General features: G+C 38.5%; 1 protein-coding gene across 7 annotated transcripts in view; it reads right to left on the minus strand.

Moving 5' to 3' along the window:
- Positions 1–16,760, minus strand: part of COPG2 (COPI coat complex subunit gamma 2) — a 161,657-nt gene that overhangs the window by 132,654 nt on the left and 12,243 nt on the right. For all 7 annotated transcript variants that reach the window (XR_013415556.1, XR_013415555.1, XM_015134921.3 and 4 more), the window contains one exon: positions 10,675–10,754. Coding sequence is in view for 5 of the 7 variants with exons in the window: in XM_015134921.3 (XP_014990407.1) it covers positions 10,675–10,754 (80 nt within the window). In the remaining 2 variants the exon portion in view is untranslated. The remainder of the gene's footprint in view (positions 1–10,674; positions 10,755–16,760) is intronic.

The raw sequence follows: 16,760 nt of genomic DNA on the forward strand, positions 1-16,760 counted from the left end.
GAGACAGACTTTCACTGGATGGGTCCCATCACATAAGGGTTTGCCTTCTTGTAACGAGTAGAACAGTATAATCAGGTTGTCAATATACGTTTAGTTAGTTAAGACACTAAATCTCTTTTTTTTTTAACCGAGCTGTAATTTATACAATAAAATGTACAATTTAAATATTAAGTTAAATCAGTTTTGGCAATTGTGATCATCTATGTAACCTCCATCCAAAACAAAAATACTGAATATTTCCATTACCCCAGAAAGTTCCCTCATGCCCATTTCCAATCAATTTCCTCTAACCCAACAGACTTCTGATTTCTATCACCACAGATGAGTTTGGGCTGTTCTTGGAGTTTACACCAAGAGAATCATCCAGCATATATATTCTTTTGTATCTGTTTTCTTTCCAACATAAATGTTTTAGGAGTTTATCCATGTTGTTGCCTGAATCAGCAATTTTTTCCCTTTATTGCTGAGTAATAGTTTATTGCATGAATATGCCACAATGTGTTCATTCTTCTTTAATGAGCATTTGGGTTGTTGCCAGTTTAGGGCTATCACAAATATGAGGGGACTTCAAAAAGTTTGTGGAAAAATGGAATTAAAAAATAAACCTAATGGCTGGGCACAGTAGCTCACGCCTGTAATCCCAGCACTTTGGGAGTCTGAGGCGGGTAGATCACTTGAGGTCAGGAGTTTGAGACCAGCCTGGCCAATACGGTGAAATGCATCTTTACTAAACATACAAAAATTAGCTGAGCGTAGTGGCACACAGCTGCAATCCCAGCTACTTGGGAGGCTTAAGCCTGGGAGGCGGAGGCTGCAGTGAGCCAAGAGCACACCATTCCACTCCAGCCTGGGTGACAGAACGAGACTCCATCTCAAAACAAAAACAAACCATAGGCCAGGCGCGGTGGCTTTCGCCTGTAATCCCAGCACTTTGGGAGGCTGAGGCGGGCGGATCACAATGTCAGGACATCGAGACCATCCTGGCTAACACGGTGAAACCCCATCTCTACTAAAAAAAATTTAAAAAATTAACCGGGCGTAGTGGCGGGTGCCTGTAGTCCCAGCTACTCAGGAGGCTAAGGCAGGAGGATTTCGTGAACCCAGGAGGTGGAGCTTGCAGTGAGATCACACCACCACACTCCAGCCTGGACGACAGAGTGAGACTCCGTCTAAAAAAAATAAAAATAAAATAAAATAATTTAAAAACTATAAATTTTATTTATCGACATAGCTCCATCAAGTTCAAGACACATTTTAAAGTGATGATACCAGTCATTTAGTCCATCCCGAAACAACTGAAGTTGCTGGGAATGTAAGCATGTCAATGCAGTCATTTTTACATTTTTTTTTTTTTTTTTTTAAGGAGCAGGAGTAGATAACTTTGTTTGTATGGGGATCAAGATAGTTGCTCTGCTGTTGGTTTGAGAACTTCAACTCCAAGAGCAGGTTCGGGGTTCTCTTTTAATTCAAGACCAGGCTTGTAAATTAAGCTGCCTTAAAGAAAAAAGAAGCACTGCAGATGAAAGAAGGGTATAGGAAAAACAAACACAGACTTTTAAGAATGAGCAACAAGATAGGCATCGTGGCTTACGCCTGTGATCCCAGCACTTTGGGAGGCCAAGGCATGTCAGAGGATCCTTTGAGGCCAGGAGTTCAAGACCAGATAGGCAACGTAACAAGACCCCACCTCTACTTAAACACACACACACACACAAATTAACTGGACATGGTGACACACACCTGTAGTCCCAGGTACTTAGGAGGCTGAGGTGGGAGGATCACTTGAGCCCAGGAGTTTGGAGGTTGCAGTGATCTATGATCACAGCACTACACTCCAGCCTGGGTGACAGAGAGAGACCTTGTCTCAGAAAAACAAAAGAAACGAGCAGCAGCACAAAGATCATTGGGAAATTCTTAGCCAAAACCAACTTTGGCAGTCTGGTTAGAGGAAAAGTCTCTCTCTGATTCTATTACTTAGAATCTATTAGAGAATGAATCCCGAAATAGGTTTCATTTATCCTTGGTATCTGAGTTTTAAAACAAAAAGCAAAAAAACTCCACGATCTTGGATTCATGTCAATTTAATAATCATTTTGGGGGTGGAAAGGGCTACTCTGTCCCAGGCCCAGGGCTACTTTTAGGATAAGTTCTCTTTTCAGAAAGAGAAACACTAGGTATGACTAGTATCCCTTTTGCATATAATCACTTTGTGGGATGGCAGATGGTTCTAGGTTAGGAGTTTCCAAGCTCTAGTCTACTTTGAACACTCTTCAAACCATACTAGAAAGTTAGCCCTTTTCTAGAAACAAAGTGGGTACCTAGGAACAAATTCAGGTATGTTCAGTGAAGATAGGGCTACTCAAATCAATTCAAATAGCAACTGAAAATGATAGCCAAGGTTGTCACATAGTGATCAAGATGCTCTGCCTACCATTTACATAGATGTAAAAGTTCACTTTCATGCAGTTGGTATAGTCCTTTGGTGAGAGTTAAAGGGGGATAAATAGTATCTTCCATACTGAACAGGCCTGTTAACTGAATACCCTGGAAGCTATTTCCTTGGAAGCTGACTTTTGCTTTCCTTTTACTTCAGTTAGCATCAGGAACTCATTGCCTTGTTGGCGCCAGATATTTCCCAATTCTGTCTTCAGAAGAGTCTGTTATTAAGAAATGCTGGCCAGGCGCAGTGGCTCACACCTGTAATCCCAGCACTCTGGGAGGCCGAGGTGGGCGGATCACCTGAGGTTGGGAGTTCAAGACCAACCTGGTCAACATGGTGAAACCCCTTCTCTACTAAAAATACAAAAATTAGCCGGGCATGGTGGCAGGTGCCTGTAATCCCAGCTACTAGGGAGGCTGAGGCAGGAGAATCGCTTGAACCTAGGAGGCAGAGATTGCAGTGAGCCGAGACCGCACCATCGTACTCCAGCCTGGGGGACAAGAGAGACTTCATCTCAAAAAAAAAAAAAAAAAGAAATGCTTAAGCACCCATTTTTTCAAGTGACTGGAAAAAGCAGGAAAATTTAGTGTTCATGGTAAGAAAATGTTGTCATTATGCTTCCACGTATTCAGAGTACCCCCTTTCCAGAATGAGCTACTCGGCTGTGTGAGAAAGCCTCTTGTTCATCCAGCTTTGGCAAAGAGATATTACCTGGGGAGCCACAAAATACTCCTTCACGACGCAATGGGAGTTTTGTAGTAATTCTTCAGCACAGTTGCCTTCTACTACATTGTCGGATCTCAGGTACAGACATCTGCCCTCCAGGACCGACTCCATGGGCTCCACCTGTCAGTGTCCACAGCGTGGAGCCCATGGGCGAAGATGATGGCTTTCTCCAGTTGCACCACTGCCTCGTGACTTCCCAAGTCCACAGGCACTAGAGGCTCCAGGGGCTCAATCACCTCAGCCATGATCCAGCCACTGCCCTGAGGATCTGCCTTGGAGGTGAAGCCCCGGCACCCATCCAGGCACAAACACCCACACTCACCCTTTTTCCATTATTAACTAAAGAACAATGGGTGACCTTTAGAGATTTTTTTCAAGATTAGGAAGCAAAAGAAAGTCAGAAGAAGCCAGATAAGAACTCTAAGGTGGATGCCTATGGACACTCTTGCAAAATTGCCCTTGTGCGATGAGAGGAATGAACAGACACATTGTTGTGGTGGAGAAGGACTCTCTGGTGAAGCTTTCCCAAGTGTTTTCCTACTAAAGCTTTGGCCGACTTTCTCTAAATACTCTCATAATAAGCTATTATCATTCTTTGGCCCTCCAGAAAGTCAACAAGCAAAATCCCTCAAGCATCCCCAAAAACTATTGCCATGGCTTCTGCTTTTGACAGGTCCACTTTTGCTTTGACTGCACCACTTCCACCTCTTGGTAGCTATTGCTTTGATCACACTTTGTCTTCAGGATTGGACTGCTAGTCACATTTCTTCTCCTATTACAGTTCCTCAAGGAAATGCCTCATCATCTTGATCTCACTTATTTAAAACTTCCACTTAAAGCTCTGCTCTTGCCTGTAGCCAATCTAGATGCAATAGTCTTGACATCCATTAAATAGTATGTCAACTTTAATTTTATCAGTCAGAATTTGGTAAGGCTGAACCAAATGAGGTGTCTATACATTGGCTATTGCTGCTGTTAATCATCAGTTTCAAAAATTGATGTAGATGGTCTGCTGCTGAAGATGAAGGGCTTCGTGGTCAACACTGTCTCATCCCTTCTCAATACAACTTATCCGTTTGTAAACTGCTGAGTTCTTTGGGTCACTATTGCCATGCTTTTTTGTAACACGTCAATAATTTCACCATTCTTCTACCCAAAGTTCACCATAAATGTAATGTTTGTTCTTGCTTCAATTTTAGCAGAATTGATGCTGCTCTGAAATGGATTCTTTTCAAACAGATGTATTAGTGTCTCAAGCTAGATACTGTTCGGACATGTTATTAACAAGTTAGTCATGAGTTTATACTTTAGCGCAAAAAAATTTTGAACTCTGATATGGTTTGGCTCTGTTGTCTCCACCCAAATCTCATCTCGAATTGTAATCCTCACGTGTTGAGGGAGGTAGATAATCGGATCATGGGGGCAGTTTCTCCCATGCTGTTTTCGTAATAGTGAGTTCTCATGAGATCTGATAGTTTTATAAATGGCAGTTTCACTGTGCTTTCACTCTCTTCTCTCTTGTCGCCATGTAAGATATGCCTGCTTTCCCTTCTGCCATGATTTTAAGTTTCCTGAGGCCTTCCCAGCCACGGGGAACTATGAGTCAACTAAACTCCTTTCCTTTATAAATTACCCAGTCTCGGATTATATATATATGTGTGTGTGTGTGTGTGTATATATTTTATATATATATATATATTTTTTTTTTTTTTAAGATGGATTATCACTCTGTCGCCCAGGCTGGTGTGCAGTGGTGTGATCTTGGCTCACTGCAATCTCTGCCTCCCAGGTTCAAGCGATTCTCCTGTCACAGCCTCCTGAGTAACTGACACTACAGGTGTGCGCCACCACACCCAGCTAATTTTTGTATTTTTATACAGGGTTTCCCCATGTTGGCCAGGCTAGTCTCAAACTCCTGACCTAAAGTGATCTGCCCCACCTCGGACTCCCAAAGTGCTGGGGTTACAGGTGGGAGGCACTGTGCCTGGCCTCAGGTAGTATCTTTATAGCAGTATGAAAATGGACTAATATAAACTCCATGGATATTTTTTCATAGCACACATTTCCCGTAAACTTTTTGAAGAACCCTCATAAGGCTGTTACAACATTCTTGTACAGTCTTTTTTGTGGCCATATATGTGTTCATTTTCCTTGAGTAAATACCTAGAAGGGGTATTACTGGTCACAGGGCAGGTATATAATTAGCTTTATAAGAAACTGCCAAAACTTTTCCAAGGTGGTTGTATCATTCTACATTCCTATCTACAGTGTATAGGAGTTTCAGTTGTTCCAGATGTTCAGTACTGGAATAGGCTTTTTTATGTTTGTATTGTCAAGCTTTTTTGTTTTAACCATTCTAGTGGGTATGCTATCATTAGATTTTTTTTTTTTTTTTTTTGAGACGAAGTCTCGCTCTGTCGCCCAGGCTGGAGTGCAGTGGTATGATCTCAGCTCCCTGCAACCTCTGCCTCCCGGGTTCAAGCAATTCTCCTGCCTCAGCCTCCCAAGTAGCTGGGATTACAGGCGCCTGCCACCACGCCCGGTTAATTTTTCGTGTTTTTAGTAAGATGGGGTATCACCGTGTTAGCCAGGATAGTCTTGTTCTCCTGACCTTGTGATCCGCCCACCTTGGCCTCCCAAAGTGCTGGGATTACACGCATGAGCCACTGCGCCCAGCCTATCTCATTAAGATTTTTAATTTGCATGTTCCTGATGACTAATAATATTGAGAACATTGTGCTTATTGGCCATTTGCATATATTCATTTGTGAAGTATGTGCCTTCAGGTTTTTTTAATCTCCATGGTTTCTTGCCAAGCCAACAAATTTTCTATGCATACAGAAAGGTCATCTATAACATTAGTTTCCTATTCCTGCTGTAACTAATTACCACAATTAGTAGCTTAAAACAACATGAATTTATTATTTTCAGTTCTGTAGATCAGAAGTCCAACATAAGTCTCACTGGGTTAAAATCACTGCGTCATTAGGGCTGTGTCCATTTCACAAGCAAAATACATTCATTCACCCCCTTCTAAGATCCTCCCAAAGTCTCAACACACTGCAGCATCAATTCAAAGTCCAAAGTCTCATCTAAATCTCATGGATTCAAAAACCTCAATCTTATTATCAAAATCTAAATTTGGTATGGGTGAGACTCTTGGTATAATCCATCCTGAGGCAAAATTCCTCTCCATCTTTGGACCTATGGAATTAGAAAAGAAATCCCCTGCTCCCAACATACAAGGACGGGACTGCCGTAGAATATAGTTACAGATATTCCCATTCAAAATGAAAGAAAGTGAAAGGGAAGACGTCATTGGTCCCAAGCAATTTTGAAATCCAGTTAGGCAACCTGGAATACGTCTCCGCATGGGCAGAATTCTGTAAAGTTCTCAGTTCCACCCTACAGGACTGCCCCTTTACCCTCAGAGTCATCCTTCCTTTTTCAAAAAGAATAACCAGCATGTATTTAAAGCTGAGTAGTTCCACTGGCTTGTTTCCTGCCTGTAGAATTTTGGGGCTCTGATAGCCTTCTTTCACTTCATCCTCTCATTTCTTTTATAATTCCATACATCCACAAATGAAGACGAATTTTGCCTCCTCTTTGAGTCTTTCACTTCATCCTCTCTCTCTCTCCCTTTGAGTTGCCGCTGACGTAGAATTCTCAAAAACCTTGTGGGTCTACTGTATAAGTACAGAGACTCACTCCATTAGACAAGAGGCTCCTCCACAGATCTTGCCTAGATCATCCCATCTCTATTTCTGGCTTCTACTTAGATGCTAAGGGAATCTACAAGTCACACCTCTTGATCTCTTCAGCCTTTCCTGTGAGTGAATGCTCTGACCTTTTGATCTTTCTGAGGTTTCAGCAAAAGGTTGTGCAGTGACTCCTTTGGCTTTTTCTCTAGAGCACATTTTCCTGACAGTGAAACTCTTGACTTTAGCACCCTTTGCCACTTGGGTAGACTAAGAATTTCCAAAATCATCAAGTCCTGGTTCCTTTTTGTTTAACAGGTCTCCTCTTGATTTATGTCTCTACTTTCTAATTTTGCTATTAGTGGCAAAAAGAAACTAGGCCATACCTTCAACACTTTGCTTGGAAATCTCTTCAGTTAAACATCCAAGTTCACTGTTTGTAAGTCCTCCTTTCCACCTAATTGCAGTACACAAGCCTACCGAGCTTTCTGCCACTATAATAGGGATCCCTTTTCCTTCAATTCCCAACATTTTCCTCTGAGCCAGCACCTTTAATGCATTTTCACCATCTGTTCACAATGATTTAGATATTCTCTAAGATGATAAATGTTTTCTCTATCCTGCTCTTCACTTTTTTCTAAGTCTAATAGAGTCATTAACATCCATATTTTTATTGTCATGGCAATCTAGGCTTTTTCTATCATGCACCTCAAAATTCTTCCAGATGTGCTCACTGCATAGTTCCAAAACTACTTCCACATTTTCAGGTATTTGTTACAGCAGCACCCCACTTCCAGTACCAAAATCTGCATTAGTCGTCTATTGCTGCTGTAACAAAGTATCACAAACTTAGAGGAAAATACAACATTCATTTCTTTATCTTACAGTTATGTAAGTTAGAAGTCCAAAACTGGTCTCACTGGGCTAAAATCAAGATATCAGTAGGGCTACAGTCCTTTCCGGAGGCTAGAAGGGTGAATCCTTGCTTTTTCCAGTTTCTAGAAGTTACCACATTCCTTGACTCATGGCCCTCTTCCCCCATCTCCAAATACAGCAACACTGCATCTCTGACCTTGTTTCCATCATCACATCTCTTACTGACACCTCTTCTGCATCCCACTTTCATTTTCAAGAAGTGTAGTCCTTAAAGTGACCACCTGAATGATCCAGAATAATTTCCCTATCTGCTGTTTAGCAATCATAATTCTCTTTTGCCATGTAATGTACATATTCACAGGTCCTAGGAATTGGAACATGGACATCTTTGGGTCACTATTATCCTGCCTACCACATCTACTGATCACTTAAAATGAACTATTAATAGAAATACACCATAATTCAAGGTAGCCTAGCAAAACTCAGAGCGAAGTATTGACAGCTAAAAGAAACAAACAAAAAACTCTCAATGACTAATTTATTTAAAATTTTTCAAAATATTAGTGAATCTAGCAATCTAACTGAAGGTTTTCTGTTTTTGTTTGTTTGTTTGTTTGTTTTACTTGTGGTAGATACCATTAGATAACACCCATTTTCAACCCCTTCTCCCTTTTCTGTCCCTAATACTTGGGCTATAAAATACTAAATACTTTCCTGGCTTCCTAAGGATAGTCATATAACACAGTTGTGCCCAGTGAAATCTAAAAATTGCCTTGGGAAAAGATACTGCGTTCCTGATAAAAGAGGCAGATGGCGTGGCCTTCCCTGGCTTCCTTCCCAGTACCCCTCTAGCCTTGAATGTGGTATACTGCCAGTAATTCGGGCATCTATTTTGCAATAATGGAGAATGTCCAAAGAATTCAAGAGACACTACCCCTGACATTGCTGAATGACTGAGCCAACACCAGCTACTCTATGCCTCTAGACCTACGGTTATATGAGAAAAAACAAACTCCCATCCTGTTTATGTCACTGTTTACATCTGCTTTTCTGTTATTTTCAGCTGAAAGTTTTCCTAATTGAAACTACGTTCCACACCACTACAGGTTAAACACAAGCACCCTCCTCTAAACATTTATTCTGTTATATAAAACCAGATTCACTTCAATGAGTTATAGTAATTAAGAAGGCAACTACTTTAAAAATAATGTTTATTATACACTTAGAACTATAAACTATATATACTTATTCTAGGACATTTGCAAATTATAAAAAGTTTAAAGAAAACAAATATCAGCCACAATCCCAACCATCCAAAGTCTGTGTAACTTCTATCCATACTTTATATATATATATACACACACACACACACAAAATGTTCTTTTTTTTTTTTCTGAGACTGAGTCTCACTCTATCACCCAGGCTGAAGTGCAGTGGCACGATCTCGGCTTATCACAACCTCCGCCTCTCAGGCTGCAGCGATTCTCCCGCCTCAGCCTCCCAAGTAGCTAGAATTACAGGAGCACGCCACCAACGCCTGGCTAATTTTTTTGTATTTTTAGTAGAGATAGGGTTTCACCATGTTGGCCAGGTTGGTCTTGAACTCCTGACCTCAGATGATCCACTTGCGTCAGCCTCCCAAAGTGCTGGGATTACAGGCGTGAGCCACCACATCCGGCACATAAAATGTTCTTTCAAGTGAGACTATATGGAATACGTAGATTGACTCCAATCTCCATTTAGCAGTTTATGAAAACTTATTAATATCAGATGTTTCAAAAATATCTCCAAAATTTAAAATATTTTATAACATGACAATATGGTTAAATAATTTTATCAATGGTAGACACATAAGTTGTTTTGTTCTTTTTGCTACTGTAAATGGTGTTGCAACAAACATCAATATATGTAAGTTTTTCTGTGTTATGTCTGATTATTTTCCAAGGATAGTTCCACAGATATGGCCTTACTAGGTCAAAGGGATAAAATCTTTCAATTATTCAACAAATGTTGCTAAACTGCTTTCTAGAAAAACTGAATCAATTTATTACTCCATCTCCTTTGTACAAGAGTATGTCTCCCTTACAAGTACTGAATACTGCCTTTTTGCTTTTTTGCCAGTTTGATGAATAAAAACTATTATACCTCATTCTTGAATTTTTAATTTATGTTTTTTGGTTACTAGTGAGACTATCTAAAGACATTTAGATCCTTTTTGATGAATTATCATCAAATATTTATTGGTTATTTGATGAATTATCACTTGTTTCTTTTTAAAAGTTCTTTATATATTACAGATGCTAGCCTTTGATGTATCTGTTGTAAATATTTTATTTCAGTGTACATGTTATCACTTACTTTTTAGTTTTATCTATTTTTTTTTTTTTTTTTTTGAGACGGAGTCTCACTCTGTTGCCCAGGCTGGAGTGCAATGGCCAGATCTCAGCTCACTGCAAGCTCCGCCTCCCGGGTTTACGCCATTCTCCTGCCTCAGCCTCCTGAGTAGCTGGGACTACAGGCGCCCGCCACCTCGCCTGGCTAGTTTTTTGTATTTTTTAGTAGAGACGGGGTTTCACCGTGTTAGCCAGGATGGTCTCGATCTCCTGACCTCACGATCCGCCCGTCTCGGCCTCCCAAAGTGCTGGGATTACAGGCTTGAGCCACCGCGCCCAGCCAGTTTTATCTATTTTTATGAACATTTTTATGCACTCAAATCTATCAATATTATCTTTTGTAACTTCTTCCTTTGCTTTATCAGATAAGGATGGCTTTCACATGATGAAAACTTCATTTTAGAAAAGAATGCTTTAAGATATTATGTTATTTTAAATTCCTATTGGCTTATGGTCAAAAAATAAAATCAACAGAGAGCAAACAGCAAATATTTCACTAAATATATAAGTATCTCATCCTAGATTTTGACCATTCACATACCTGCTTGTGACAATTATCACATCCTCAGAGATGGTAGCCATTTCTTTGATGGTAAGGTAGCACATTCTCCTCAATGTTTGCTGAAAAATTATTTATAAAAGGTAACAGATTATTCATAAGGAAATGGTTTTTAAAATTATTTGAAGTGAGGAACCCAAGTAGATATATATTTAGAAAGATATTCTTAAAAGAGTCTCATCTACCAAAAAAAAAAAAATTAATATCTGGGTGAGAAAATATTCAGAATACTAGTATTTCCTAAACACAACGGATGCACTGACACAAAAGGTAAAAACTTAAAAATTCAATTATATGGATCTTTCCACAGAGAGATACAAACTTAGACTCTGATAGCTTGAGTCCAAAGACATAGGTTTTTTGTTTTGTCTTGTTTTGCTTTTTTGAGATGGAGTTACGCTCTGTTGCCTAGGTTGGAGTGCAGTGGCGCGATCTCGGCTCACCACAACCTCCGCCTCCTGGGTTCAAGCAATTCTCCTGCCTCAGCCTCCCAGGTAGCCAGGATTACACGTGCTTGCCACCACGCCTGGCTAATTTTTGTATTTTCAGTAGAGACAGTGTACAGTGTTAATTAAAGGCTTATTCCTAGAAAACATATTTTTTAAGTTTTTAAAAAATATGTAGGGCTAAATGGGCAAACTCTGCACTTTCCTCAGTTCAGTGTATACCAATGTTTTCTCCTGAACCCTAAATGAGATTTCTAGATGAATACCTGGATCCAAGTAAGTACTAAGCTAACAATGCTCCATCTACTCTCCCCGACACAACTGGATCTCTGATTTATTCACACACTACGGATAAATGGGCAGCGGTCAGACGCCAGGTTCCTCTAGTCTGTCCTTACTGAGTAACCTCAAATTTATTTTAAGCAGAGAAACCCAAATACATCAGACGCAGCTCCAGAGGCCAAGCTATGGAGAAAACCTTGATACTACTGAACCCATTAAGGAAAGAGAAGAGAGCAAGGATCCTCGCGGTGATTAAACACAGAAAAACAAACAAACAAACAAACAAAACACACACACACACACACACACACACAGAAAGTCAGTATGGGCACACACATGGGGCAGATCAAAGCTACTATGAGAAGAAAACAAAAAATAAGAATCAAAGTTTCAAGAACATCCCACCCCAATTAAAAAAAAAAAGAAAAAAAAAGTTCTGTGAGAAGCAGAAGAAAACAAGAGATACAAAAAAAAAAATTTTCATTAAAACACAAAAAAATGGGGGCTGAACATTATTAGTCATCAGGGAAATGAAAATTACTTATCCAATGAAAAATTAAAACCATATTTCAGAAATTACCTCACACCCACCAAAATGGTGAAAATTCAAAAGACAAACAATACAAAATGTTGGCAAAAAATGTGTTCTTAATCACTAAAACATACTGCATAAACAAATACACAGAAATGCTGAATAAAATAGAAACAAAAATTTTAAACGTGTAGCCAAGGACAAAATTAAGACAAATTCACAGATGCTAGAAATGAACACAACCAAACATTCATAGCCACAGAAGGATCTTACTTCTGTGGGATATAGTATCTAACGTCTAGGAAAATAAGATTCTCAAAGTTATATTCTTCAAGCACAAGGAAAATCATCCCAGATAACTCAGAAATAGAGCAAGGAATGAAGAGTTTTTAAAAAGTGCTAAAGACATGAGTAAGTCACAATGAACAAACAAGACTCATAAGAAAATGATAGCATAGAATATATGAATATAAATGTGCATGTGTGTATGCATATACACACATACATATGTTGATATATATGTATAAGGAATCAGAGTATCCTAAGACTCTCGAATTTCCCATGAGTAGGGAAAACACAGAGATGAGTATTCGATTTTGATAAGTCAAAAACCCACTGCAATTTTGAGTATAAACAATAAAATAAACTTCCAAAGTATTATCTCACAGGTTGCTGACGCTCTGCTTATTTCTAGTCTGTCTTTTTTTCCTCTCTGCTTTATTCTGGACCACTTCTACTGCTGTCTTCAATAACCCTGGGTTTTGTTTGTGTGTTTGTTTGTTTGTCCTACATCTCTAATTTGCTATTAACCCCATGTAGTGTAGTTTTCATTTTATATATTTCTTTTCTTTTTTTTAATTTTTGGGAAGTGTATTTGGATCTCTTTGTATCTCTCCTATTTTATGCTTTATTTTTGTTATGCCTCTCTATACACTCTTAAGCATACAGACCATGTTAATAGTTGTTCTAATGACATCATCTGCTCATTCCATCACCTTTATCATTTTGGGTTTGTGTATGCTGATCCATTTTTCACCTGTTTATAGATAACATTTCCTGTTTATTTGCATATCTGATAATTTATTAGATGCTGCACATTGTGAAGTTTATTATTTTGTTGCATGATCTTACATAGTATTGAACTCTATTCTGTTGTGAGGGAAGGTTACCCAGGACTAGCGGTTTGTTTCCCCCCCCCCCCGACTTTGAGGCTTACTTATGGCCTTTTAAAGTTTTAGTGTAAGGTTATAATATATTCCCATTACTTAGGTAATAATTACTTATGTATGGTTTCCTTTTGAGAACTATACCAGATGTCTTACGCAATATAAGGTCTTTCCACTTTCACTGGTGGGAATACAAACTATTCGGAGCCCTGTTTTTCAGATTCTTTCTTTAGCTTTCAGTAGTTTCCTTTTTTACATACACAGATCAGTTTTTACTTAACCAAAGACTCAAGGGACAGTCCTCAGCAGATCATGGAATCCCTCCCTCTCCTCCTTCCTTCTCTCCCCGGCCCTCTTTTTCTCTCCTGCTCCTTCTTCTTTGGCTTCTTTGGTATTCTGCTTCACAAACTCGAGCTTTCTTGGCTCCTAACCTACATTCGTTTTCTCAGCTCTGAGAGAGAGCTAGGCCTGTAATCTGTTTCCGGGCCATGATCTAGCACAATCCTAGGACTGACCTAGTTTCCCTTCTTCAGATCACAGTCCTGGGATACCTATTATCCAATGTCTGAAAATGTTACATCATAAATTTTGTTTGATTTTCTAGGTATTTATAGTAGCAGGGTAAATCCAGCCCATTTACTTTACCATGGCTATAAACAAAACAGAAAAAAATGTTCTTACTATCAAAATAAACGGCGATTGATTTATTCTTTTATTATTAATTTCTAACACTATCCCATTGTAAATAAAGAACACAGTCTACATGATTTCAATCTTTTGAAATTTGTTGTCTCGCTTTATGGCTCAATATACAGTCAACTTTTCATAAATGATCTTTGTGCTCTTCATTTACATTTAATGTGGATAATGATATATTTGGGTCTATATCTACCAGGTCATTATATGATTTGTTTGTCCTGTTTGATCTATGTTTCTCTTCCTCTCTTTTTCCCCTTCTTTTGGTTTGGTTTTTTAGCTTTTTTTTTTTTTCTTTTTGCACAATTAGTTTGGAAGAGAAAAATAATTTTAAAACATCAATGAAACAGAGAGCTGGTTCTATGACAAGATCAATAAAGTTTATAAATCCCTAGACAAGCTTCCTAGGAATAAAAGAGAGAAGATACGATTTACCAATATCGGAATGAAGGAAGAGACATCACTAAGGATTCTGCAGACATTAAAAGAATGGAGGAATATTATGAAGAGCTTTATGCAAACAACAATTTAGCTGAAATTCCTTGAAAGATACAAACTGCCAGAGCACACTCCAGAAAACAAATAACCTGAATGGCATCATATATACATTTTTTTAATGAAGTTAATTAACCCCGAAAAGCCTTCCCACTAAGAAGACAGCTTCAATAGTGAACTCTAACAAACATTTAAGGAGATCACAAGAAAAAGGTCAATATATAAAAGTTCATTTAATTTCTAGAGACTACCAATAAATACAAATACAAGAGCATCAAAACATACTATCTACTTTAGGGACAAATTTCACAAAATACGTGCAAGACTTGTACACTGAAAACTGTAAAATGCTGCTGGCAGAAGTTAGAGAGACTTGAAAAAAGGGATATACACCATGTTTGTGAAGAAGAAAACTCAATAGTGCTACAATGTCCATTCTCCTAAAACTGCTCTTTAGATCTAATGCAAGCCCCATCAAAGTTCCAGCAGGCTTTTTATATCTATATAAAAAGATTATATTAGGCCGGGCACAGTGGCTCACGCCTGTAATCCCAGCACTTTGGGAGGCTGATGTGGGTGGATTACGAGGTCAGGAGATCAAGACCATCCTGGCTAACACGGTGAAACCCTGTCTCTACTAAAAATACAAAAAATTAGCTGGGCGTGTTGGCGGGTGCCTGTAGTCCCAGCTACTCGAGAGGCTGAGGCTGGAGAATGGCATGAACCCGGGAGGCGAAGCTTGCAGTGAGCCGAGATAGTGCCACTGCAGTCCAGCCTGGGGACAGAGCGAGACTCCGTCTCAAAAAAAAAAAAAAAAAAAAGATTATATTATATATAATATAATTTGTCTATTTTTATATATCTACATATTTCTATATCATCTATACATAACATAGATATTATATTTAAAATCCATATGGAAATGCAAAGGGCCCAAAAGAGCCAAAACAATTTTGAAAAATAGAAAGATATGCACTATAAAACTTACTATAGTAGATTTTAAACCTATAGTTAATCAAGACAGCATAGAGCTAAAGTAAGAATAGACATATAGGTCAATGAAACAAAATCACCTTCATCATATCCTCCCCCTCCTCCCCTTTCTCCTTCCATATGAATATGCAATGTTCCAGAACCATGTGTTGAGAAAATGAAGAAAGAAGAAAAGGAAGAGGGAGTGGATGGAGGAAGAGGAAAGAGGTGAAAATAAATCAACCTTTACTTTATACTATATAAAAAAATTAGTATGAAATGGATCATAAGATAATTGATATAAAACCACAAACATCCAGAAAAAAAGCACAGGAGAAAATCGTTGTCACCTTCGGTTAAGCAAAGATTTCTATGATATGACATAAAAAGCACAATCCGTAACAGAAAAAAATTTGATAAAGTGGACTTCATCAAAATTTAAAACTTCTGCCCTTTGAAAGACTTTAAGAAAATAAAAACATAAGCCACATACTGAGAGACAATATTTGTGAAACACATCTGATAAAGGATTTGTATCCAGAATGCATAAAGACCTCTTAAAACTCAATAAGAAAATAAACAATCCAGTTTTTTTAATGGGCAAAAGACATTAACAAATCCTTCACCAACAGAAGACATATGGAAGGTAAAAATACAAATGAAAAGATGTTTGAGATCATCAGCCATTAGAAAAATGCAAATTTAAGACACAAAGGGATACCATTACACACCTATCAGAATGGCTAAAATTAAAAACAAAAATAAAAACAACAATACAAAGTGCTGGCCAGAACGCAGAGCAAACTGCAGCTCTCATACAGTGACTGTGGGAATGATTACAAACATTTTAGAAAAATGAGTTGGTAGTTTATTACAAAGTTAAATGTACCACACCTACATATGGCCCAGCAATCCCACTCCCAGGCATTTATCCAAAAGAAATAAAAATGTATGTTCATACAAAAATCAAAACATGAATGTTTATAGCAATGTTCTTTATAATCTCCAAAAACTGGTAACAAGCCAAATATCCTTCAACTGGCAAACAGATAAAGACAGGTACATCCATTCAATGGAATAGGATGACAAAATAAAAATAAACTACTGATACAAACAATAATATGGATGAATCTCATATGCATCATCTAAGTAACTGAAAAGAAACTCACAAAAGGCTTCATACAATATGATATCATTCATATGACTTCCTGGAAAAGGCAAATTTACAAGGACGGAAAGGAGATAACGGATTGCCAGGGGCTGAGGGAGGCAACGAGGAATAGATGATAAAGAGGGAACATGAGGGAACTTTTTAAGGAGATGGAAATGCTCTAAATCTCAATTGTGGTGGTGATACCACCACTGTATGTGTTTGTCAAAGCTCATAGAACAATACCCTCAAAAGGATGAATATTACTGCATGTAAAACTATACTTAAAAAAAAAAAATAACAGTCCAGTAAATGAAAAGGCAAGCCAC

Source organism: Macaca mulatta, chromosome 3, assembly GCF_049350105.2.
Source record: "Macaca mulatta isolate MMU2019108-1 chromosome 3, T2T-MMU8v2.0, whole genome shotgun sequence".
NCBI classification, from domain to species: domain Eukaryota; kingdom Metazoa; phylum Chordata; class Mammalia; order Primates; family Cercopithecidae; genus Macaca; species Macaca mulatta.